General features: G+C 52.3%; 1 protein-coding gene across 1 annotated transcript in view; it reads right to left on the reverse strand.

The window, feature by feature from the left end:
• The window catches only part of ANK1 (ankyrin 1), a 238,507-nt gene that overhangs the window by 24,207 nt on the left and 188,503 nt on the right, over window positions 1-25,797 (reverse strand). The window contains exons 25-38 of the mRNA XM_052661555.1: window positions 24,863-24,941; window positions 22,696-22,793; window positions 22,386-22,610; window positions 21,134-21,288; window positions 20,637-20,848; window positions 19,927-20,131; window positions 19,540-19,636; window positions 19,048-19,276; window positions 17,285-17,410; window positions 16,895-17,014; window positions 15,597-15,675; window positions 15,290-15,364; window positions 12,580-12,711; window positions 10,376-10,522 (exon numbers count right to left, since the gene is read on the reverse strand). Of these exons, the coding sequence (XP_052517515.1) occupies window positions 10,376-10,522; window positions 12,580-12,711; window positions 15,290-15,364; window positions 15,597-15,675; window positions 16,895-17,014; window positions 17,285-17,410; window positions 19,048-19,276; window positions 19,540-19,636; window positions 19,927-20,131; window positions 20,637-20,848; window positions 21,134-21,288; window positions 22,386-22,610; window positions 22,696-22,793; window positions 24,863-24,941 (1,979 nt within the window). The remainder of the gene's footprint in view (window positions 1-10,375; window positions 10,523-12,579; window positions 12,712-15,289; window positions 15,365-15,596; window positions 15,676-16,894; window positions 17,015-17,284; window positions 17,411-19,047; window positions 19,277-19,539; window positions 19,637-19,926; window positions 20,132-20,636; window positions 20,849-21,133; window positions 21,289-22,385; window positions 22,611-22,695; window positions 22,794-24,862; window positions 24,942-25,797) is intronic.

Genomic DNA, 25,797 nt, shown 5'->3' on the forward strand with positions numbered 1-25,797 from the left:
ATGTCTTCTACATCTTTTATCAGATTCACCTCCAAGTATCTCTGTTTTTTCAATGCTATTGTAAAGGCTATTTTTTTTTCAATTTCAGTTTGTACTTTTCCACTGCTAGTATATAGGATTCAATTGATTTTTTTATATACTGAAATTGTATCCTGCAACCTCACCAAACTCATTTGTTAGCTTCCATTGGATTTTTATATACATCACGTTGTCCATGAACAAAGACAGTTTACTTCTTCCTCTCCAGTCTAGCTGCCTCTTATTTCTCTTACTTGCCTTATTGTACCAGTGGCACCTCAAGGACAGTGCTGAACAGAAGCAGGGGTAGTGGGACTTCCCTGGTGGTCCAGTGGCTAAGACACCTCACTCCCCGTGCAGGGGGCCGGGTTTCCATTCCTGGTCAGGGAACAAGATATCGCATGCTGCAACTAAGAGAGCCCACACACTGCAAGGAAGATTGAAGACCTGAGTGGCCTAAGACCAGGTGCAGCCAAACAAATAAATACTTAGAAAAGAAAAGGAAAAAAGCAGCAGCTGGAGGAGCGGGCATGGCTGTCTTGTTACTGAATGTGGGAGGAAAGCATTCAGTCTTTCACCATCAAGTGTAATGTTAGCTTCAGGTTTTTTTTGTAGATGCCCTTAGGTCTCTGCTCCAGTCAACTGCTACTCTTCATATTCACTGATCAGACTGTCCGATTTGGGGGACAGTAATTTGCCCTAAGTCCTCACTTCTCCTACAGATTCTAGAAGAGTTACTGATTTTTCAAAGTGTTTAGCTTTTTACTTGTCGTCAGCATGGTGTGGTGACATCCACGATCCTTACATGCAAAACCAGATGCTGATTTATTTTTGAATATTCAACTATTTTGCATCCCTTGGATGAACCCCACTTGATCATGATGCATTGTCCTTTTATATAATGTTGGATTTGGATTTGCTAAAATTTAGAGTTTCTGCATAAATGCTCACTCCTTATCAGTCTGTAGTTTTTTCTTTAATGAATTTCTTTCTTTCCTTTTCTTTTTGACCAAAAATGTAAAGCGGCCCTCATAGGATGAGCTGGGAAATATTATGTCCTTTAAAATTTTCTGAGTGAGTTATTTCTTCCTTAATGTTTGCTAGCATTTGCCAGTGAAGTCATCTAGGCTTGGAGTTTTCTTGGTGGGAATGTTTTCTTTTCTTTTCTTTTTTTTTATTAATTTGTTTTATCGAAGTATAGTTGATTTACAATGTTGTCTTAATTTTCACTGTGCAGCAAAGTCATTCAGTTATATATATATATATTCTTCATATTCTTTGCCATTCTGTTTTATCATAGGATATTGAATATAGTTCCCTGTGCTATACAGTAGGAGCTTGTTGCTTATCCATCCTGTACATAATAGCTTGCATTTGCTGATCCCAAACTCCCAGTTCGCCCTTCCCCCAGCTCCCCTCCCCACTGGCAACCACAAGGCCTTTCTCTATGTCTGTGAATCTGTTTCTGTTTCACAGATAAGTTCATTGGTGCCATATTCTAGAGTCCACACATAAGTGACATGACATGGTAGTTGTCTTTCTCTGTCTGACTTACTGCACTTAGCATGATATTTTCTGGGTCCGTCCATGTTGCTGCAAATGGCATTATTTCATCCTTTTTCGTGGCTGAGTAATATTCCATTGTATATGTGTACCACATCCTCTTTATCCATTCATCTGTTGATGGACAGGTTGTTTCCATGTCTCGACAACTGTAAATAGTGCTTCAGCGAACATTAGGGTGCATGCATCTTCAAATAATAATTTTGTTTGGATATACACCCAGGAGTAGGATTGCAGGATTACACGGCAACTAGTTTTCTGAGGAACCTCCGTACTATTTTCCATAGTGGCGGCTGCTGCTGCTGCTGCTAAGTCACTTCAGTCGTGTCCAACTCTGTGCGACCCCATTGACGGTAGCCCACCAGGCTCCCCTGTCCCTGGGATTTTTCAGGCAAGAACATTGGAGTGGGTTGCCATTTCCTTCTCCAATGCAGGAAAGTGAGAAGTGAAAGTGAAGTCACTCAGTCGTGTCTGACTCTTTGCAACCCCATGGACTGCAGCCAACCAGGCTCCTCTGCCCATGGGATTTTCCAGGCAAGAGTACTGGAGTGGGTTGCCATTGCCTTCTCCAATAGTGGCGGCACCAACTTACAAACTGGTGGGAATGTTTTAAATTATACATTGAATTTCTTTACTATATTCAGAGTATCTCTTTCTTCCTGTGTGAGCTTTGATAGTTGGTATTTTCCAAGAACTTTGTCAATCTCACTTATGCTTTCAAATTTACTGGAATAAAATTATCATAGTATTATCATCCTTTTGCTGCCTATAGAATCTTTAGTGATGTTACCTCTTATTCTTGACATGTAATTCTTTTCTTCTCTTTCATGATCAGTCTGGCTGGATGCTTATCAATTTATCGATCATTTCAAAGAACCAGCTTTCGGTTTTAATGATTTTCTTTAGTGTTTTCTGTTTGTAGTTTCATCAGTTTCTGCTTTGATCTTTATTATCTTCCTTCTGCTTACTTTGAGTTTAATTTGTTCTTTTTAGAATATCTTAAAATATTACAAACCTGAGGTAACTGACTTGAGAACTTTTCTCTTGTCTAACGTGGATGTTTAATGCTATAAATTTCTCCCTAATACTGCTTTGCTGGCATCCCACACATTTTGCCATCTCATGTTTTTATTGTCATTCGATTCAAAATACTCTCTAATTTCCCTTTTGCTCTCTTCTTTGACCCACGGGTTACTTAGAACTGTATTATTTAGCTTCCACATGTCTGAGAGTTCCTACGTATCTTTTGGTTATTGCCTTGTAATTTAACTTACTGCGGTCAGAGAATATACTTTGAATGACTTAAATTCTTTGATATTTATCAAGACTTGCATTATAGTCTAGGGTGATGGTCTCCAACCTTTTTGGCACCAGGGGCCAGTTTCGTGGAAGACAATTTTTTTCATGAACCGGGTGCAGGAGATGATTTCAGGACCATTCAAGCACATTACATTTATTGTGTTCGATTTGTTGAGAATCGAACACCACGGTTGCTCTGACAGGAGATGGGGCCCCAGCAGTGATGCGGGTGTTGAGGAGAGCTGTACAAACAGATGAGGCTTCGCTCACTCGCCCACCACTCAATCCTGCTGTTCCTAACAGGTGGACTGTGGCCCAGGGGTCGGGGACCTCTGGTTGAGAATATGATCTATGTCAGTTTGTTCCAGGCGCAATTGAAAAGAGTGTGTATTCTGCTGTCGTTGGGTGGAATATTCTATGAATGTCAATCAGGTCAAGGTGAATGACTGTTGCTCAAATCTATTTGGGTACTCATTTTTCTACTTGTTCTATCAATTAGCAAGATGGGGGTATTGAAATCTCCCACTATAACTGTGGTCCTATCTATTCCTCACTGTGGTTTTCTCAGATTTTGCTCATGTATTTTAAAGCTATGTTACTGGTGCGTTAACATTTAAGACTGCAATGCCCTCTTGATGGACTGCTTATCCTTATGAAATTGTTTCCTTTATCCCTGATAACATTCTTTGTTCTGAAATCTACTTGTTTGCTATTACTACAGCCACTTCAGTCTTCTTTTAATTAGCGTTAGCATAGTTTATGTTTTCTCGCCCTTTGACTTTTAAGGAATTCGTGTTTTTACACTTAAAGACATTTCCTGTAGGCAGTATATAGTTGAAACCTTTATATCTGCCTTTTAATTTGTTTTTTTTTTAGATAATTTACAATAATGAGATTATTAATATGGTTAGGTTTAAATCTATCATTCGTTAATTTCTACTTCTGTCCTATCAGGTTTTTTGTTCTCTTTTCCCTTTCTTTATGCCTTTTTTTAAAAATAATAATTTTATTTGTTTATTTTTGGCTTCCTAGGTCTTCGCTGCTGCACAAGTCTTTCTCTAATTGTGGTGCGTGGGCTTCTCAGTGCAGCGCCTTCCCTTGTTGCAGAGCACCAGCTCTAGGGTGCTTGGACTCAGTAGCTGCGGCTCCCCGGCTCTAGACTACAGGTTCAGTAGTTGTGGTACACAGGCTTAGTAGCCCCATAGCATGTGGGATCTTCCCAGATCAGGCATCAAACCCATGTCTCCTGTACTGGCAGGTGGGTCCTTTACCACTGAGCCACCAGCGAAGCCCTTTTTATGCCTTCTTTTGGGTTAATTGAAAATTTCCATTTTATCTCTCTGGATGGCTGATAAGCTATGATTCTTTGAGTAGTTTAGTAGTTGCTTTCGGGCTTCTGGCATACATCATTAAACTATCCCAGTCTACTTTTAAGTGATATGATAACACTTTGCATATAGTATAAGAACCTTACAATAATATACTTCCGTTTTCCTCTCTCAACTTTTTCAACTTTTGTACCATCGTTGTAATACATTTTACTTTTATATATGTTATAAACACATCATTATATTATTTTGTTTAAACAGTTATCTTTTAAAGGGATTTAAATAATGAGAAAGTTATGTATTCTCCTTATAGTTAGCATTTTGGGCACTGTTCATTCGTTCATGTAAGTCCATATTTCTTTCCGGTGTCATTTTTCTTTTGGCCTGAAGGATGTTTTATGAAAAAAAAATTGCTTGTAGCAGTCACTTCCTGTTGACGACTTCCTTCTGTTTTCGTATGTCTGGAAATGTCTTTATTTGCTTTCATTTTTGGAAGTTATTTTTGCTGGGTATAGAATTCTAGGTTACTTTAGAGATGTTCTACTTTAAAGACGTGTTCTACTTTAAAGATATTGCTCTGCTGACTTACTTCCATTGTTTCCAGTGAGAAATATGATGTAATCCTTATCTTTATCTCCATATATAATGCATCTTTTCCCCCACCTTTGGCTACTTTAAAAACTTTATCACTGGTTCTAACTAATTTGTTTAAAATGTGCCCTGGTAAAGTAAATTTCATGTTTCATGTGGTTAACGGAACTTCTTGGATCTGTGTAATTATTGTTTGTGTCAACTTGGAAAATTCTGGGCCATTAATTCTTCAAATACTTTTTCAGCCCCTTTCTCTGTTGGAAACTAATTTCACAAATATTAGGGCACTTGAAATTGCCCCATAACTCACTGATGCTTTTAAAGATTTTTTTGTTGTTCTTGTGTTTCATTTTGGAGAGTTTCTATTACTATGTTGCCAAGTTCACTTTTTCTCCTTTAATGAAATTTAATTCAGTGTATTTTTCAACCTAGATCTTGTAGTTTCATCTCTAGGGGATTGGTTTGGGTCTTTAAAAACATCTTCTAAGTTTCTACTTGACTTTTAGAACATCCGAAATAGTTATAATAACTGTTTTACCATTCTTGTCTACTAATTCTAACATCTGCATCGGTTTTAATTGATTGATTTTTCTTCTCATTATGGGTTTTGTTTCCCTGCTTCTTTGAATGTGTGTCTGAGAATCTTTAACTGGATTATTTGAATGTCAGACACTGTGATTTTTATCTTGTTGGGTGCTGGAGATTTTGTATTCCTGTAACAATTCTTTAGAGTCCCTTGGACTGCAAGGAAAGCAAACCAGTCAATCCTAAAGGAAATCAACCTTGAATATTCATTGGAAAGGCTGTTGTTGAAGTTGAAGCTCCAATATTTTGGCCGCCTGATATGAAGAGCTGACTCATTGGAAAAGCCCCTAATGCTGGGGAAGATTGAAGGCAAAAAGGAGAAGGGAGCAGCAGAGGATGAGATGGTTGGACGGCATCACTGACTCAGTGGACATGAATTTCAGCAAACTCTGGGAGATAGTGGAGGACAGAGGAGCCAGTCTATGGGGTCATGAAGGGTCAGACATGACTTAGCACTGAACAACAACAAATGATTCTTGAGCTTTGTTCTGTTATGTCATTGAGTTACTTGAAAACAGTTTGATCCTCTTGAGTTTTGTTTTCAAGGTTAATTAGGTGGGAGCATTGATCAACCTAGGGCTAATCATTCTCCATTATTGAGAAGGACCACTCTGTGTTCCCTATGCAACGTCTGTGACAATCAGTCTGACTGTTGGGAATAGATGATTAATAATCAAAAATTTGTGGGGGACCTTCTGAAGCTCTCCAGAGTGCTGTCTCTGTGCAGCTGTCTCTTTAGGGAATTCCAGCTGCCCTGATCTCCTTGGACTGCCAGCAACTTCTCCTTAACCAGGGGGTCTTCTGGATTTCTCTTCCTTCCTCCATGACTTAGAAACTCTTTCAAGGCAGTAATCCAGGCAATTGTAGGGTTCATCTCATTTATTTTCCACTTTTCATATATCACTGACCTTTACTGCCTGATGTCAGTGTCTTGAAAACTGCTGTTTCACATAGCTTGTCCATTTTTTTGCTTGTTTTAAGCAGGAGGGATATGGTCAGTCCTTGTTGCCTTATCTTAGCCAGAAGTGGACTGCATCTCAGACAGCTCCTCAGATATGGTTGGATAAACATTCTATCACTCCTGGGAATCTCAGTAAGATTTCATTAAGGGTGAGAGAGGGTAATAACTCTGCCAGTCACAGTATGCCTGAGTCTCATTTTTGGTGACTTCACCACATTGAAACTTCCTGGGGTTCACATGAATGGAATTTCACCCAAATGAAAGTGTGTCCACCAAGAGAACTCATGCACACCCTTCCTCAGGACTTCTTTCTGCCTCGTGCTTATCCTGGAGCCTCTTCCCTGATCACAGGATTTGGGGGCTATGCTCCCTGTCCCCTCTCAGTCTCCAGAGGACCCCACTGAGCCCCCCGCCACACCCCCACAAGCATGGATCTGAGGCTGAGGTGGCCATACTCGATGGAGTGGGGATTCCTACTGAGCAGAGGCCATGCTCAGCGAGGACTATCAAACACAGTCTGGGTGGACTGGAGCACAGGAAGGTTGGCTGAGTCCTCTGGTTGAGATCCAGAAGTGCCTGTCTCTTGAGCAGTCTCTCATGACCCTACCATACCTGGGTCACCAGCCCATCCCTCTGTCTAGAGCTGTCCCCTAGGGGGTTGTATTTTGGGGAAATCGGGTAACAGGCAATCAAACACACAGCCTTGGGGCAGAACAATCCAGTAGTACCCACCCCCTGCTTCCAGCCCCTCCTTATCTCAGCTGTCACCCGGGGTCTCTGTTAACCCAGATGTAACGACGACCCTAATAATTTGATGTCAGCAGCAGACTCGACAAGAGGGGGACAGACAGCCTGACCTCAGATGGAAGCCACACTTCCCTAGCTGGGCTGAGTCGAAAGAAACGACATATTATATTTCCAAGTAGACGTTGCATCCAACCCATGAAATCAAATGGAGTTGACTGAATGGGATATGAGACAGCCATCTTTCCCTTTCATATGAGAAATCTGTTTTATTTTTAGGAACACTTTTTTTTTTTGCTCTATGGGCAAGTTTTTTTCCTTTACATTTATTCCCAGGGTCTGGGGCAGTTCCCTCCTGTACAGGAGAAGCAAACTGGCCCTTCTGTCCCGGCCAGTCCAGACAAACCCAGCAAGAAGAGCCAGGAAGGAAGGATGAGAGACCTCAGGCTCCTATCTTCCTGAAACCACAGAGCAACCAATCACCACCCCAAGTGCCCACGGTGGCCGAGGGAGGCTCAGACGAGCAGAGGGCAGGGAAAGCACAAAGGAAACAAGGGAATGCCGTGGCCATCAGCATGAGGGCCGGGCTGGCCCGGGGACAGAAAGCCAGAGGAAGGGCAGGGGGCAGCCGTCTGCCTGCTCTTCCACCTCTGATCCTTCCTGCTCCTCCTCTCCAGGCCAGAAGGGCATGGTCTTCCCGGGACAGGAAGGCAGAAGGCAGGAAAAACACACAAAGCCAGCTCTGGTGCCCCGAAAGGCCAGGATGGACCAAGCGGACCTCTGAGTGTCTGCTCCGGCCTGGCGGAAGTGAGCATGCAGGGCACACGGCCCACGTCTGCCGGGACACCCGTGGAATGAGGGGTTCGGAAGGGCTGACAGGCGACAGAGCGGCCAGGAAGCACACAAGTGTTCAGAGTATGTCTGCAATCAAAGCGGGGAGGACCCCTGGTCAACTCATCAGATCTCGGGACTCTTCTGCTCAGACCGGCCATGGCTCTCCACCACCCTCCCAGCAAAACCAGCGTCCCCACTGTGGCCTGGAGGAGCCGGCCTCCCGTGGCCCCTGCCCTCTTGTCCTCCTCTCTGGCCCTCCATGCTCTGCGGATGCACCAGGCTCACCTGCTCGGGGCCCCTGCCCCGACTGCTGGTCGGGGCTCTCTCTCTCCAGTTCACATGGCCACCCCGCCCCTCCCTCCAGCCTCTGTTCACATGCTACCCACTCCCACCCCACTATCTAACCCCTCAATCCCACACGCCAACCTTGCTTGACTCCAATTTTTTCCCCCCATCACCCTGCTAGTACATTACCTAACTCACTTCCATAAATTTTTGTTTGCCTGTCCCAACAGAAGGCAAGCTCCATGAAGACCGAGTTTGGGGCTTTGCTCCTTTTGGAGTCTGACTTATCTGCCTGGCTTAGAACAACCTCTGGCGGATGACAAGTGTTCAAAGAACATTTGCCAAATGAGTGGCCCAACTGGACTGCCCTTCCACAGTCACGGGGCACGGGGCCCAGGCCCATGGGGGTTAGAACTCTCTGCTCGGGCTTTAGAGTCTCCAGGCCCCACGGGAGTCCCAGGGCCAGAGGGACATTGATTAATACTTGGGTATGCAACTGCCCTTAAAACAAACCCTTTTTTATTGTGATAAGAACACTTGGCGTGGGATCTGTCCTCTTGACAGGTTTTTAATTGTTGTAATTGCCTTGTTTACCCTCATATAATTCTATGTGCACAGTGTCCATAGATTTGGGGTACCAAACCCCCAAAACATGCTGCCTTGCCTTGACTGAACCAACTCTGGGCTTCTGCTAATAAACCCAACCAAGTGACTGGTTATCTAGTTAAAAAAGGGAAAAGTGTCTTATCTCTTGATTTCCCCGTTTGCAGCGTTTCTCAGCCACTCTCCCTCCGTCCTTGTGAAAGCGAGTCGGTCACTTAGTGGTCCTCGTCATGTCCAGCCAGGCCCCTAAGGGGCAGGAAGAGGGCTGGTCTAGGAGCCCTGGACGCTGAGGCTGAGAGCGCGCCTCCTTCCTGGGCACAGCCCAGAACTTGCACACACAGGCCCGGGCCGGAAGGGCAGCCCCCTGCCCCCGGGGGGTCAGGCCGGGGATCTTCGGGAAAAGCATTTGGGAAGGCTAAGAGCCCTGAACCCCGGCTGCGGGGGGTTAGGCAGTGAAGGCAAGCAGTACGGGCCAGAGCAGCAGCCCAGGTGAGGTCAGAGGCAGAAGAGAAAGGCCCCAGGATGCGGTCACCCGATGAGCCTTGCGCTCGGGGGCGCTGGACGTCAGGTTTTGGGGAGAGAGACCAGTGTGAGGGGCATAGCGTTCACTGGGGAGGCCCATGCCCCCTGCCCCCTGCCTCCACTCTCTCACAAGCTCCGGTCACAGGGGCCTGCATGGGGGCATGCACGTGGGAGTGGCCAGGATGGCTGGTGACCTAGGAGCGGGGGGAAGTCGGTGGGCAAGCTGGAGGGGTAGGGTGGGGGGGGGCATACCCTGCACCTGGAAAGCCGGTCCCCAGAACCAAATTGTTTTTCGAGACCTGTAAGGAACCTCAGGTCTCTGATCCAACTTGTGGGTTTTAAAAAGAGTGATGGCTGAGCACGTGGAGTCAAGAGATCAAGAGGAAAGGAAGGGTCCCAGCTTCCACCATCCCAGCAGGAGGCGGCCGGGCCTGCCTCTGTGCGCTGGGATTACAGATGCAGATGGAGGGGAAAGGGGATCTGGGCCCTGCTCCCTACACGGCCCGTCCTCTGCTGCAAGGAAGGTGTCCTAAAGGCCGCAGAGGGGGTGCTGGAGGCAAAGGTCAAGCCCCCGTGGAGCGGGGTCACCGGAGGGGGAGGGGCTCCGTGCCAGGCCAAACCGCATCCAAACAAGTGATCCAGAAGGGATGGGGCGAGAAAAAAGGGAGACAAAAGCAGAAACCAGCTTGATGGAAAAAGCCCGCTTAGCCCCAGAGAAGGGGTAGCCCGAGGGCTTAAGGACACCTCTCCGCTGGTCCCCAACCGAGACCTGCGCCAGAACCTCGTGCCTACGGATGGACGGGGGTCGCAGGTGGGTCTGCGCAGAGCCGGAGGGCGCGGCAAGCAGGGGAGGGTAGCGGAGCGGGGGCGGCGGCCGCCCCTCTTATCCTGCTGCGCCCCCCTCCCCCGGGACCCCCATCACCTCTGCTCTCACCACCGCCCATCCAGAGGGAGACTGACCAGCCACCCGGCGAGAAGGTTCCAGGGAGGGTCAGGCGGCGGCGGCGGCTCGGCCTGCCCCCCACGCCCGGGGAACACTCACCATTCATCTGGGAGGGGGACGACGAGTAGTCCCGGTCGGCGGGCCGGCGGTCGGGCTTGAGGCTGCGGCCCTGCCTGCCCGAGCCCTCCAACATGTTCACAATCTCGCCGCGGTCGATGTTCCGCAGGGCGGCGTACAAGTTCTCCACTGCGGGCAGAGCGGAGAGAGAGGGCGCTCGCGGGCCGCTACCCAAGCGGGCCACGTGGGCCGCCCGCGGGCTCTGAATTCGAGTATGTGTGGTGTGGGCGGGGGTGAGGGGCTTGCAGGCCCCTTCTCTTCTAAAAGTCCAAACAAACTACCTCTAGGAGAAGTCAGGCAGACCTGGAGATGATGCAGTTTCCGTCCACACTATGCAATAAAGCCAACAAGAGCCAGAAACCAAACTTTCTGATTTTCCAGGGGCTTCCCTGGTGGCTCAGATGGTGAAGAATCTGCCGGCAATGTAGGAGACCCGGGTTCGATTCCTGGGTGGGGAAGATCCCCTGGAAAAGGGACTGGCAACCCACTCCAGTATTCTTGCCTGGAGAATTCCATGGAGGGAGGGGCCTGGAGGGCTGCAGTCGGTGGAGTCAGACACAACTGAGCAACTGATACACGGTGCATATGAAAGTTACATTTACACTACACTCTAGTCTATTAAGTGTGCAATAGCACTGTGTCTAGAAAAAAAAACTAGGTACATATCTTAAAGCTATTTTATGGCTAAAAAATGCAAACTCTCCTCTGAGCCTTCAGTGAGTCTTCATAGTCACATAAGGACCCTGATCACAGATCAGCGGGACAAACGAAGTCGTCATGAGAAAATGTGAAACGCTGAGAGAATTCCCCAAATGTGACAGACACAAAGTGAGCAGATGCTGCTGGAAATTGGCACCAACAGACTTGATGAATCTGAGGGGGGCAGGGTGGTGAAATGCAGTATCTCTGAAGCATAGTAAAGTGAGGGAGGCTTGGGTTTTGTTATCCTTTAACAGATCTTTTCCAAACCTGAAGGTGAATTTCAAGGCATGGAAAGACTGTTTTTTTCTTTTTTCTTTTTGTAACCCAAAAGGAATACTGGGGCTTCCCTGGTGGCTCAGCAGTAAAGAATCCACCTGCCAATGCAGGAAACACTGGGTCGGGAAGATCCGCTAGAGAAGGGAATGGCAACCCACTCCAGTATTCTTGCCTGGAGAATCCCATGGACAGAGGAGCCTGGCAAGCTACAGTCCATGGGGTTGCAGAGAGTTGGACACAACTTAGCGACAATGACAAGAAGAATACTACAAGAAAATGAGAGTGAGAAGAATTGGATCCTGTCCTTTGGAAATCTTTGGTCCTTGCCAGTTGATTTGAGATGCAAATGTAAACACTCAGTTTCTCTTAGTGTTTTGTGTTCGGAATGTGGTTGAGGAGCTGAAAAGAGTGAGTCACATCTTCCCTCCTGGTTGAAGAAAACCCTGGGGGAACAAGAACTGCATCCGAGGGGACTCCTGGCTGGGCTCTGAGGGGACAGTCCTCGTTTGAGAAATTCAACCAAGAGACACACACCCTACACAGATGCGATCTTTTAGGGGTCCTAGTGAGCGACTTCACTTTGACTTTTCACTTTCATGCACTGGAGAAGGAAATGGCAACCCACTCCAGTGTTCTTGCCTGGAGAATCCGAGGGACGGGGGAGCCTGGTGGGCTGCTGTATATGGGGTTGCACAGAGTCGGATACGACTGAAGTAACTTAACAGTAACAGTAACAGGGAGGGAGGTGGGAGGGGGGTTCATGTTTGGGAACGCATGTACACCTGTGGTGGATTCATGTCAATGTATGGCAAAACCAATACAGTATTATAAAGTAAAATAAAGTAAAAATAAAAATTAGAAAAAAATAAATAAATACAAAAAAAAACAAAAAACAAACAAACCAGTAACAGTAACAATGTGATTGCAAACTCATTCTGAGAATGGGAAGAGGTCATGGCCAAGGTTCTGATGTGCCCTCCTGGCGGGATTGCCCAGAAGACCAGGGACCCTCAGAGGTGTGTGCCTGAGTGTGTGTGCACTTGTGTATGTGTGTGTGAGAGACAGAGTGTGCAGAAGAGATTGGCTCCAAAGGTCAACAGCACCCCGGGAGTCTGGAGGGAGAAGTTCTGGAGAGAACTGCTTGGTGAGCTCCTGGCATGGGCTTTGGGGAGAGAAGGGTCCCAGCTGCGCCCCTGCCTGGTACTGACTCTTGGCGTCTTGGCCTTCACGGGTGACCCAGAGGTTCAGCAAGGCCAGGCTCTGCTCCAGCAAGGAGTTGGGGTTCTCCACGCGGATCCTGTTGATGTCGTCCACGCTGAACTGCAGCTCCCGGGCCAGCTCTGCACGCAAGGAACCAAGACCAGGGTGAGACCAGCTGGAGCCGGCCCCGGCCCCGAGCCTGAGTGGGGAGCAGGGCGCCCCGAGGAGTACCCCGAGATAGAGAACAGTCCCCTGTGGACTTGGAGCCTCCTTCCCAAGGGTGCCTAGTGTAAGGTGCCACCTGCCCTGTGGCATCCCCAGGAAATGCGCCAGGAGGAGGCGTGATCACGGGAGAGTAGTAAGGACTGACTAAATGAATGAACGGACACTCTCGCTGTCGTCACTTGGAACACGGGTGATGAGGCTCAGCCGCGGAAGGTCGCAGGACCGGCTGGGGTCCTGGGAGAGGGCTGAACAGCCGATGCCCTGGGCACTGTTGGTGAGGCAAAAGCCACCGCCCTTCCCTCGGGAAGCAGTCATAATGGAAACGCATCTGTGTATTTGTGTTTCTTCAGGGAAAGGCGCTGTTTACATTTAAAACGGGAATACAAGTCCCCATCTAAATGCAAGGCACCATCGCAGAAGGCAAGCTCTTCCTCTCCCGCTGTCTTCACGGCTGTTTCTCGCAGGTGCCTTAGAGGAGAGCACAGGAGCTGAGCCTCTTCAGGGATGAGGAAGACCAGTGTGGAAAGTGATGGTGAGAACCAGAATGTGCGTGTGCCACACACACCACACACACACCACTCCACGTACACATACACAACATGCCACATACACACACCACACACACACCACTCCATGTACACACACTACAGACACAACACTCCACATACCCACACCACATACACAACACACCACATACACACACCACACACACACCACTCCAAGCACACACACCACATACACAACACTCCACATACGCATACCACATACACAACACATACACACACCACATACACACCACTCCATGCACACACACCACATACACAACACACCACATACACACACCACATACACACCACTCCATGCACACACACCACATATACAACACTCCACATACACATACCACATACACAACACACCACATACACACACCACACACACACCACTCCATGCACACACCACAACACTCCACATACACATACCACATACATAACACATACACACACCACACACACAACACTCCACATACACATACCACATACACAACAGATACACACACCACACACACAACACTCCACATACACACACCACACACACAACACTCCACATACACACACCACACACACAACACTCCACATACACATACCACATACACAACAGATACACACACCACACACATACCACTCCATGTACACACACAATATACACAACACACCACACACACAACACATACACAACACTCCACATACATACACCACATACACACACCACACACACCACACACCACATACACATACGCACCATATACACACCACACTACATACATACATCACATACACAACACACCACGTACACACACCACACACACAACATTCCATGTACACATACCACACACACAACACTCCGTGTACATACACAACACACACACAACACATACACACCACATACACAACACACCACATACATACACCACATACACATCACATATACACACACCACACACATCACACACCACATAGACACACACACCATATACATACCACACTACATACACACATCACATATACATCACATACACACAAACCACACATACACACACTCACCACATACACAAAACACACACACCACATACACAACACACGGCATACACACAACCCATATACATCACATGCACATGCACCACACATACACATACACACACTCACACACCACACACACTACACACCACACACACACTCACATACCACAAAAACACATACCACATATACAATACACATAAACACACACACTGCATACACATACCACAATACACACTCACAAACCAGAAACACAACATATACGCAACACACACAGGACACATATGCAACACATATATACCACACACACACACACCAGACACATACATTACATACACAATACACATACACAACATACACACTCACCACATACAGAACACACACATATGAACATACACACCCATAAAACCAAGAACCAGCAGCAGAGGCTTTTTGCCCTTGTCTTTCCTCCTTTCCCTCAACAAAGCCCCTGGCAGGACAGATAACATGTGTGGTGTAGGGAGTGGCAGGCAGGCAGGGCACACATTTTGCGTTTGCTTGTGTGTTCTTGGTTTGCTTGTCTTTTCAAGGCTCTATCAATAACTCGCCGCACAACCAAAGTCACCCTTGTTAGTGGGATCTCAGCCTTCCCATCTGTAAAATGGGCAGACTGGATCTGCCCTAAGGTCTCCTGTAATGTCAGAAGTTGAGTTTTCAAGAGGAAAACTAGAGAGAAGTGGAGGAGGGCGGGAGCCACCTCCCTTGGTACCCAAAGGCATTATCTGGGCAACAGGCCCATCAGAGACAACCCTGGGTCAGGTGCTCAGTGAACGGTGGGAAGAGGCTTAGCAACACTGTCAGCGCTGCTATTCAGAGGGGAGGCGGTGCAGAGGGAGGTGTGGACAGGCACCCTGCTCTTTTGCCCCAATTCCTGACTCACCGGTCCAGCTGAGACCCAGGTGATCTGATATGAGAGTCATCTTCATGTCGGCCCGGTCTGTGCCACTGAGGAAACCTGGGGGAAGCACGGCATTCTGTTCAGAGCCCTTGGCAGGACACAGAACTGCCCAGCATGGGTGGGGGACCTAGAGAGCGCTCAGGTCACGCTCCGAGTCCCCCGATCAGCAGCTGAGCCTGGTAGAGACCCCAGCCGAGGGCTGAGCCAATGGTGTCTGCTCGGGGAGCTCCCGGCGACATGACCTCCCTCGCTGCCCCCTGGAAGCGAGTGAGCACAGAGAGGTGAGTACCCGTTGTGGACTCGCTGAGAAGGCTGTATCTCAGGGCCAGCGGTGTCAGCGTCCTCCTCCGTTCATCGGCTCCGCTGCCCTGCAGGAGAGAGACCAGGAGGGGGTGCTGTGGGTGTGGGGAGGACACCCTGGCGACGGGCAGCCCCATAACACACAGGCTGTAGGGGGCGGCGAGAGGGAGTCGATGAGGTTCACGTGCTTTATCTCTAGTGATAATAATAAGCTCGTGAGTGCATGCTAAGTGGCTTCAGTCATGTCCGCCTCTTTGCAACCCTGTGGACTGTAGACCGCCAGGCTCCTCTGTCCATGGGATTCTCCAGACAAGAATACTGGAGTGGGTTGCTGTGCCCTCATCCAGGGGGTCTTCCTGACTCAGGGATTGAACCAGCATCTCCTGACTTGCAGGTGGCTTCTTTACCTCTGAGCCACCGGGGAAGCCCAATAATAAGCTCACGCAGCCCTAATCACGTGCCAAGGCCTGCCTGATGGTCAAAGCTGCCTGAGGCAGGTACCAGCATTCTTCCCAAGTCACCAGCCCAGAGGCTGGGGCAACCCACCCAAGGCCACTCAGACAGTAATCAGTGGAGCTGGGGTTTGAATTCTAAAATAAAACAACAACAACGAGCTTTTCTTTCTGAATTCCTTTCTGCTCAAAAGACCTGTTTTGATGCCCAAGCCTTTGCATGCTGGCCCTTTGGCCAAGCAGCGGGGTGCTTGTTCAAGGCTTTAGGAGCCCCTCTGGTGAAAAAGAAGTTGGTTCCCCCTTGTCCTTAGGAAAGAAAACTAGCCTCGACATTTGGACGTGGCCTTGCTTGTCTTGTTGGGCATGAAAGGCTGATGGTGAAAACACCAACATGGGAGAGGAGGCCCCTCCATGCCTGGTGCAGCCTGGTGCTCCCTGGCCCTGGTGACGCGCGGTCCTCATGCCTCCGCTGAGCTCAGAGCCCTGGGCTGAGACACCAGGCTTCCCTTCTCTGGGGGGGCCTGGCCCCTCAGCAAGCTCAGGAGAAAGAGGCTCCGAAGAAGCCCTGCTGTGGCTGGGACACCTTCAGCCACCAGCCATCCGGTTCTCAGGCCTTGCCTTCCAACCTCCTGGAGGAGGCGTCCTGGGGAACTCGGGGCCTTGGGGTGGATACAGGTGTCACCCTTGCAGCCTGACGTTTGTTCCTGAGCTTTGCAGGAAAGACTGGGCCACAGCCTGTGTCAGAGAAGAGCCCAGGGCCTTTCTCCGCCCCGGGGGGTGGGGAGTGGGGGCTCTCGGGCCGTCTGTTGGCCGAGGGCCCCAGTGGGGTGCTCACCTTGGTGCAGGGCGGCATGGTGATGTTCAGGTGACAGAGGATGTGCTGCGTGTCCTCGTACTTCATTGCCTTGCGCAGGAAGGACAAGGACCCTGCAGGCTCCCGACTGCTGTCCCTCACCTGGACTCAGTGACACAGAACGGAGGGTCAGGGGCCACCCTCGCCCCACCGAGCCCAGCCACCAGCCCGGCCGGCTCAGAGGACCTCCCCTTCCCCGACCACCAGCCCGGCTGGCTCAGAGGACATCCCCTTCCCCAACCCCGGCCACCAGCCCGGCCGGCTCAGAGGACATCCCCCTCCCCGACCCTGGGCACCAGCCTGGCCGGCTCTGGAGCCTCTGCCTCCTGAACTTCTAGACCTGGGTGATAGGTGGGCGAGAGGAGGGCACACCTTGACGGGAATGGCCAACCGGTTCTCCCGGAAGGACTGGAAGAGGAAACTCCGTTGCTGAGTGGCCTTCTTGATGGGCACCAGGTTCCCCGAGAGCTCAGCAAAGAGGGGCATGCCCTCCAAAACCTGCGGGAAAGAGGCAGCAGCTGGGAACATGCAGACACTCGGTCCCACCTGGCAGCCTCGGTCTCTTCCTCCCCATGACCCCAGAGGCTGTGCCCTGGGAAGCCCCATGGAGGGTTTTAGAAAGGTCACGGCAGATGCTTCTTTACTTCAAAGGGTTTTTATAATAAGCAAGCCTTTTCATGTCTCCCTGTGTGGTTGATCACCACTGCTTATCAAAGGACTCCAGAACTCCACTGCTCCTGCTGCTGCTAAGTCGCTTCAGTCATGTCTGACTCTGTGCGACCCCACAGATGGTAGCCCACCAGGCTCCCCTGTCCCTGGGATTCTTCAGGCAAGAACACTGGAGTGGGCTGTCATTTCCTTCTCCAATGCATGAAAGTGAAAGTGAAGTCGTGTCCGACTCCTAGCGACCTCATGGACTGTAGCCTTCCAGGCTCCTCTGTCCATGGGATTTCCCAGGCAAGAGCACTGGAGTGGGGTGCCATCGCCTTCTCCACTAACAAATCATAATACAGCTCCCGAAAGCATTTCTCTCTTTTAATGCCCGTCCAGCAAGGTTTCGTTTATGCGAGTGCCAGAAATCACGCGGTATTTTCATCTAACCTATGGTATAACAATCCCTACTGTGTATATGATACTTTCCATGGAGAAGTTACCAAGAACCCATTTGACAGATGAGGAAACTGAGGCCCAAAGAGACACAACCCTTTGCCCGGTTAGTGCCCCAAACAGCCTTTGAGGCAGGTCCCAGCCTTGGGCTCCTCCTTCTGGCCCATCAGAACCCCCGGAAGGCTTAGGACAGCCTCTGAGGCCAGATCTTGGGCAAAGTCCTTGCTTGTTACACATCTTAACCTGAGTGAGGACTCCAGGATTGGCGACAGCTTCACACCAAGGCCCCGCATGTCACGGCTCTCCCGTTTGCCTAAGCTCTCCCCTGCTTCCCCGTCTGGGCACCGCCCAAACCCTGATATGGCGGAGAGAGTAGGACAAGTCCTTTCTCTACCATTAACTTAGCTGTGTGACCTCAGGCAGGTTACCTAATCTGCCCAGCCTGTTTCCTCATCTGTAAACTGGGGATAAGAAAAGGACACCCCTTTGTAAGAATCAGGGGAGATGATGTCACTTGAGTCTTTTTATTTTCTATTTTTAAAAAAATTTTTAAAGATTTTTTTGTCTTTGGTGTGAACCGTTTTTAAAGTCTTTATTGAATTTGTTACAATATCTCTTTTGTTTCATGTTTTGGATTCTGGGCTGTGAGGCATGTGGGATCTTAGTCCCCCGACTAGGGATCGAACCCATGTCCCTGGCATTGGAAGGTGAAGTCGTAACCACTGTACCACCAGGGAAGTCCCTCAAGCACTTTTAATAGCATCCGGGAAGTGAGGATTTTAATGAACGTCAGCTCTTAGTACCACTAGACCGACAGCCTGCTGCCTCCCTGAGAAACACAGGGCGGTGTCCTCAGCTTTGGGGTGGTCCCCCAAGGATGCTTTTCAAGAGACTCAGAGGGACACGCCCAGGAGCCCCCCCCCTCTGCAGAGGCCGCCCTCCTGACGGCTTGGGGCTCCAGCGCCACCTCCCCCCGACCCCTGGAGGTGCCATCCCCCTCGAGGCATGCGCCTGGGCGGGGCCCCCACCTCGATGTCCCTGCTCCGGGCCACCTCCACGAAGTTCTCGTGAAGCTCCAGCGTCTTGTCCACCTTGTCATCCGTCATGCAGTAGCATCGCAGACGCCCTTCCCGGGGGTCATTCATCTTGGCGAAAATGACAAACTTGGCCATGTAGGGCACCGCAGTCAGTTCCTTGTACAGCTGGTTGGCAAAGTTCACGGCTTCAGCCGTCCGGGGGCAGTCCGACAGCCAGAACCTGAAAGGAGGGCAGCTTTGAGCCAGTCCCTAAGTGTCCAGGGTGGGGGCGTCTCCTCCATCCAACAGGACAGGCTGTGAGCAGGGCGGTGGCTGCTCAGACAGCCCTGGTGGGGGTAGGGGGGCGGCGCTTTCAGGTGGAGAAGGGGAGGGACAGCGGAGGACCCTCGGGCACAAAGTCAGCCTGAGTGCGGCCGCCCCCAGGGACAGCGCCACCCGCTTCGTGCAGGGCCCGGGGAGTCGGGCCACAGGGCGGGGTCTCACCTGGCAGAGACGTTGGTGGTGAAGGTGGCGCACTCATTGGCGTAGACCAGCTTGGTGGTCCCCGTGATGTCTTCCCACTGGGCCTGGTCGGTTCCTCCTGGCACAGGTGTAGACAGGGCTGGGGGACCGTCTCCAGAGGCCGACGCAGGGCGTGCACACCTGGCTGAGGCCCTGATCCCAGGCCCCCCCGCACCCTGCCACCCTGCACCCCGTGACCTCGTCCCCCCTGGGAGGACCCCCTCCTCTGGGGTCTGGGGGCTCTTCAGCGACAGGGAGACTCTACCCAGAGGCAGAACCCCCATCCCTCCGAGGGCCCCATCACTCCCCAGCTCCATCCCCTCCCGTCTCCCCAGACGGCAGGACCAGGACCAAGGGGGCGCCCCTCACCGATGACGCTGCAGAGCAGCCGCAGGCTGGTGGTGTCCCCCTCCCCGCTGTCCCGGGGGTTGTCCATCCAGGACGGGGGCAGCGGGATGCGGAGGCCAATGGGGCGGTGGAACTTCCGGCGCCTCGGCTCCACGGTGACGATGGGGCTGAACGTGGCCTGGTTGCCCAGGAGTTTGGTGACCAGCTCATCAGGTACAGGCTGGGCCTGTGAGGTGCCCAAGGGGGATGCTCAGCCCGGAGCAGCCGAGGGGCTCATGGGCGGGGATGAGAGCAGCTGTCCTGGCAGGTTTGAAGGTCCCCTGGGGGCGTGTGGGGCCATCCTGCTGATGTCCTGCCCAGCTCCCCTGTCTGAGCCCCCACCCCCATTTCCCTGCTGCTCCCCATTCCTCGGGGCCTTGCTCGACATTAGGCACCTGTCCAGGGAGCCACGTGGCTTCCCCTCAATGCTGACCTGGCGGTTTGAACACGCCATCTAGGGTTTCCTGCAACTTAACAGAGCATCTGCCCTGTCCCGGCCACCCAACTCTCTTCTGAGCTTAAGGTCAGAGCTCTGACGAGATTGTTTTAGGCAGTGGACTGACAGGTGGAGACGTCCTGGGGGGCATGAAGCCTCTCTCCAAGGACGCGGGCTATCTCCGAGGGCCCTGACACCCTGAACCCAGTCCAGGTTGACGGGGCCCCAGCAGCCAAGGAGGGGCCGCGTGCATCACCTGCAGGGCCAGCTTCACCCTCTTGGTGACCGCATTCTCGGGGAAGGTGGCCTGCACCAGGGGCACCAGCTTGCTCGTCAGAGAGCCGCCCTCGGGGCCGATGGTGTCGTAGTCCTGGTAGAGCCGCGACATGATGACGAAGTACAGGGGGAAGTCGGTGGTGACGATGCGGCAGACGCGCTTCTTCTCCAGCTCCTCCAGGCTCCCTAGCTCTGCAACCACACGCACACGCCCGCCCGCGGTCACAGCCGCAGGCCTCCAGGGCCCCTCGTCCCAGCTCCAGTGGCCCCCTCCGGCAGCGGTGGGAGAGAGTCTAGGCCCCGAGGGAGCAGCAAAAGGAGACCAGGCTGCAGGGGGCCTGGGCGCCGGAGCTGGGCCGTCCCTAGACTCTCAGGGCGTCCCCTACCCCAGGAGGCCCCACCAGACCACCCCCAGCGTAGCCTCAAACCCCTCCTCCAGGAGGAAGGTGCTGCTTGGGCCCCCGGGCGCTCGCTCACCTTCATCCATCCCATTGAGGATCTGGTCCAGGTAGCTCTCTCCGTAGCGGTTCTTGTGTTCCTTCCACACGGAGCCGTTTTCACTCCGCAGCACCACGAGCTCGCGGTCCCCACGGCCTTGGGAGGCGAAGTGGGGGATCTCCACGATGACAGGGCTGAGGCGGACAGAGGGTACGGGGAGGGGCTGGACGAAGGTGTGTGTGCCGTGTGGGTGATGGCCGTGGGCTCGGGAAGCAAGAGCAGGCAGGCGGGGTGCAGCGGGGGGCCCCCAATGGGCCGGTCCTGACAGCGGACAGACCTGCCTCATATTCCCGGGACGCCCCAGGACCCTCTCATCAGGCCCAACCTCACTTCGCAGGGTGCATCCTGCCATGGCCAGAATAACCCTGACCTTGGACCTGACTTGGAGTACCCATCCATGTTCTGGACAGGGGACCAAACTCCTCTGAGCCTCAGCGTCCTCCTCTGTCAGTCTAGACAGTGGCATTTCCTCCGGAGAATGGTTGTAGTCATTGCTGTTATTTAGTCACTGAGTCGTGTCTGACTCTTTGCAACCCCATGGGCTATAGCCCACCAGGCTTCCTCTGTCCGTGGGATTCTCCAGGCAAGAATACTGGAGTGGGTTGCCATGCCCTTCTCCACGGGATCTTCCCTCTCCTGTACTGCAGGCAGATTCTTTACCGCTGAGCCACCAGGGAAGCGAAGAAGGACGGCTTTGAGCGTCACATTTAAAGGGGAAATGAACGTGAAAGTTTTTAGCTGCTCTGCAGCTGCTGGAGGAAAGACGGGGGCGGGGGGCGAGCCAGGCCACGGATGCAGACGGGAGGTCAGGGCCTCCTGGGCCAGGCCTGTGCCAGCATGGAGCCTGTGGTGCCTGAAGGATGCAGGGTTGCCAGGAGAAGCAGGTCTGTGGCAGGAAAGGTGAGGGGGGCCTCCGAAACCGTCAGTCTTGTCCTTGGGAACAAGGCTACAAGGCTGTCTTCTAGGAAGACCGTTTCAGAACTTAACTAAGGAGCCCCAGGTGGTCCTTCAAAGTAGCCGTCTTCATCCCCTTCTAAGAGCGTCACCCAGGACCTGAGGATGCTAAGCTCGCGCCAGGCACCAGCCTCCTATGTGTACCTAGGAGCCCAGGGGCTTCTAGTTCTGACAAGTCAGGACACAGAGAAAGCAGGTGGGGTGGGGACTCTGGGCTCGCCTCCCCTCAGCCCAGGCGCAGCAGGGACCGGTCAGGGGCAGGGGAGTGACCTCTCACCTCAGAAACTGGACGCCCGTGGGCCCCAGCGCGATGACCCTGCTGGCCAAGCCCTCCTCCTCGGCCAGCGGCGGCGGCGTGGGCAGCTTCTGGGGCTTCACCAGGCGGCAGGTGATACGGGTGGGTGCCGCGCATGTCCGCGGCGGGACCACCACCCTCAGGCCGTTGTGCCGGCTGCCCCGCATGGAGCCCCCGCGGGCATCCACCATGAAGCTCACCAGGAACCTAGGGCACAGCGGGTCCGTGTCGGCCTCTCCCAGGCAGGTGGGCGAGCGGGGCCAGGGCCGCCAGCCCCTCCCGGGGCACTCACCCTGTGTGCACCGGGCTGGCCACAGGGCTGATGTTGTCCGAGGTCTCTGTGGCCGGGCTGCTGGGGATCAGAGAGTCTTCATCGTACTCTTTGGACACCTGGGGACAGGGTGGGGGAAAGGCCAGCTGTTATCACCCGCGGACCATAGCTACCGCCGATAGTCCCGGCCAGTGGACCTCTCGCAGAGGCCAGGGAGGCTCGGCCAGCCACCAAGGGCCCAGAGAAGGAGGTGCTACCCGGAACTCACTGACCCTTTGGGACAAAGCTTACCCAGAGTCTAAAAGGGAGCACAGGCCTCCTGGGACCTACACAGCCTCTCCTTGGCTCAGGACCCTGGGCCAGACTTCCGATGCTGGAGCGAGTCCTTCTTCCCGTCCAGCCTCGGTCTCAGCTCACGTGCCACATGCACTTCCGGCCTGCCCCCTGCCCCACCTGCCCCGTGAACCCTGCCATGTGAGCTCCACACAGCTCCTTTTCACACGCAAGTTGGCGCCGGAGCCCACGCCATCACCTACGAGCTGCTTGGCTCTGGGCAAGCCACGTGAACTGGGGCATCAAGGGAAAAAGAACAGACCACCCCCCCGCCATCCCAGGGGCAGGGGCACTTCCCACTTCTTCCTCTGCAAACGGGCGGCTCCCCCTCCTCACAGTGATGCTGTAATTGCAGGCCCTCAGGGCTGCCTTGGCCCAAAGCATGTCCATCGTGAGGACTCGAAGCCTGTCGGTTCGGATCTACCCCTCCCGCTTTATTCTCAACTTGGCCCTCACTCTGGCATCTCCATCAGCCCAGGTGCCCATGTCCGTCTCCTTCGTTGGACCACTCTGTGCATCGTCCACCTCTCGCCTCCTCTGAGAGCCCTTGCCCTTGACTTTGATCTGGAAGGGCTCCCCACCACCGCCAATGCTACTGAGCCCTTGGGTAGTCACCCCCCTGCGTTCTGAGACCCTCCCCAGCTGGACCATCTGCTCCTGCATCCTCCCACACAGGGTCCCCTCCAGGGCGCCTGGCAGGACTCCAGGAAGCCCCTGCTGACTCGGTTCATGACTTAGAGGGCCTCAGAGCACACGGTTGGCCGGGGAACAGCAGAACCCGGGTCCCCTTGGAGCTTTCTCGTCGCTGTCTTCGGAAGCACCAGGCGAATGTGCCGTGGCAGTGCCAGGGCCGTATCTGACCGTATCTCCCAAACTCCCTCCCCGGCCCCACGGCATGACACCACCGTCAGCCCTGCGCCCTGCCCTAGGGTGGGAGGGCTGACCGGACCACGTCACAGCCATCCTCTCCCAATGCCACACTTGGGTCCAGGGCTTCCGCCGCTGCTTTCAGACACGCATCCCTTCAGGGTGGAGGCAGAGACCAGCCTTAGCTGGAAAAGGGACACAAACCGACACGTCTGGCTCAGTGACCAAGCTCAGGGCGGCCGTTTCCAACCTCTAAACACTACACTGCTTCCTTCTGATCCCAGAAAACCTCTTTGCCGCTGGGGGAAAAAAAAAGTGCCAGCTGGCATAAAAATTAAATCAAGGAGCATTACATTGTTTTAAGCCATCCCACCCATTTGGGGGACAAATTCAAGCAGCATTGGGGGAAGCCACAAATAGGGTACTATAATGAGTAACGGCCACGCCGGGGACAGCTCTCCTTGACATCCCCTTTCCACCTGGACTGGTATTTTTAAGCTCCCAGTAATCCCTTGGGGAAAGTGAGGCAGAAACTGTCCTGTTTTTATGGATGTGAAACAAAAAGGTGCTAAGTTCCAGACTTGCCCGCAGCTCCACAGAGGTGTGGCTGCAGCCTGGGGCTCCCTCTCTGGTACCGGGACCCATGGCCCCAACGGGTGCAGACAGCGTGTACTCAGGGCGTGAGTGCAAGAGAACACAGGCTTAGGAGCCAGAACTTGTGCTGCCAGTTCTCAGCCCCGCCGAGACTAGCACGAGGGTGTCCCAGGCACCCTCGGGCTCTCAGAGACTCAGATCTCCGATAGCTGGGGTTATATGAGTGCTGGGGGCGCAGCTGCTGCAGAAGAGTCGTGAAACCTGGGATCCGTGGGGCTTGGTAAGTGCTGTGAGCTTTATGAATTCTTCCCGTGCTTCAGGTCATCTCAGAGCAATCACTGCCCAGGGAATCTGTTCCCCGCCAAGAGGAGGTAAGAGAAAGGACGCGTCTCACCTGATCTGCCTCTTCGGCTCTGATCACCACTGTCTCAGGTGTGACGCAGGGAATCCGTGGGATGGCTGGGGATTCCACCCTGTACACCGAGGACATTGGGACATCAGGGCACAATCCTTCTGCATAGCCCGTCATCTTCCACTGGGCGCCTCAGTGAGACATTTCCGTACCCCCAGGATCACCTATCCAATCCAATCCCGCCCCTCCACCATCTGAACCCTACTGGCATAGGTGCTACATCCTGGCCTGCCCTCCTCCACCTTTAGGCCTTTCCCCAGAGCCTGTCTTGAGCCCGAGTTGAAAGACTGCCTCCTCCAGGAAGTCTTCCTGCACGCACCACCCCAGTTTTGTAGCCTTAGTCCCCTTGTTGAGGGAACTCTCGCTCTGGCCATAACATCTTATTCTGCATCATGGTCTGACCACTGGGTGTGTGTTTTCATTCTACCAAATACATATGTAGGTTCTCTGTGGTTGAGGTCTTGGTTTTGTGTTTCTAACTGAAGTTCAGTAATACTAATCACAGGGTCCCTTCTCCTTGGTCCGTGGCCCTCATAAGCCCTGGGACCAAGCCGGCACATGTCTGTCTTTTCAGAAAACCCCAAAAGGGCTCAGTGTTTCTACAAAGTTGTCACTTTCACCTTCGTTCACAGAATCCCTGTGTGCGCCAACACACGCACATGGGAATAGCTCACCGCATTCCCGGAGGAATGAGAAACACGTGCCAGGCAGATGCAGACCCTCTGTGGACGTTCCCTAATGGACCAGCTGATGGAGGGACGTGGCTGGCCTTTGAGCTCAGCTTAGCAATAGTTTCTTTCTTATTATTTAAATTTCTTAATTGAATGAAAGGTTCTCTAAATTCTACGGTGCTTTACAATTTCCAAAGTTTCACACATGTGATTTCATGTAATCCTATAATATGTGTGTATGTTAGT

The sequence above is a fragment of the Budorcas taxicolor genome, chromosome 24, assembly GCF_023091745.1.
Source record: "Budorcas taxicolor isolate Tak-1 chromosome 24, Takin1.1, whole genome shotgun sequence".
NCBI lineage: Eukaryota > Metazoa > Chordata > Mammalia > Artiodactyla > Bovidae > Budorcas > Budorcas taxicolor.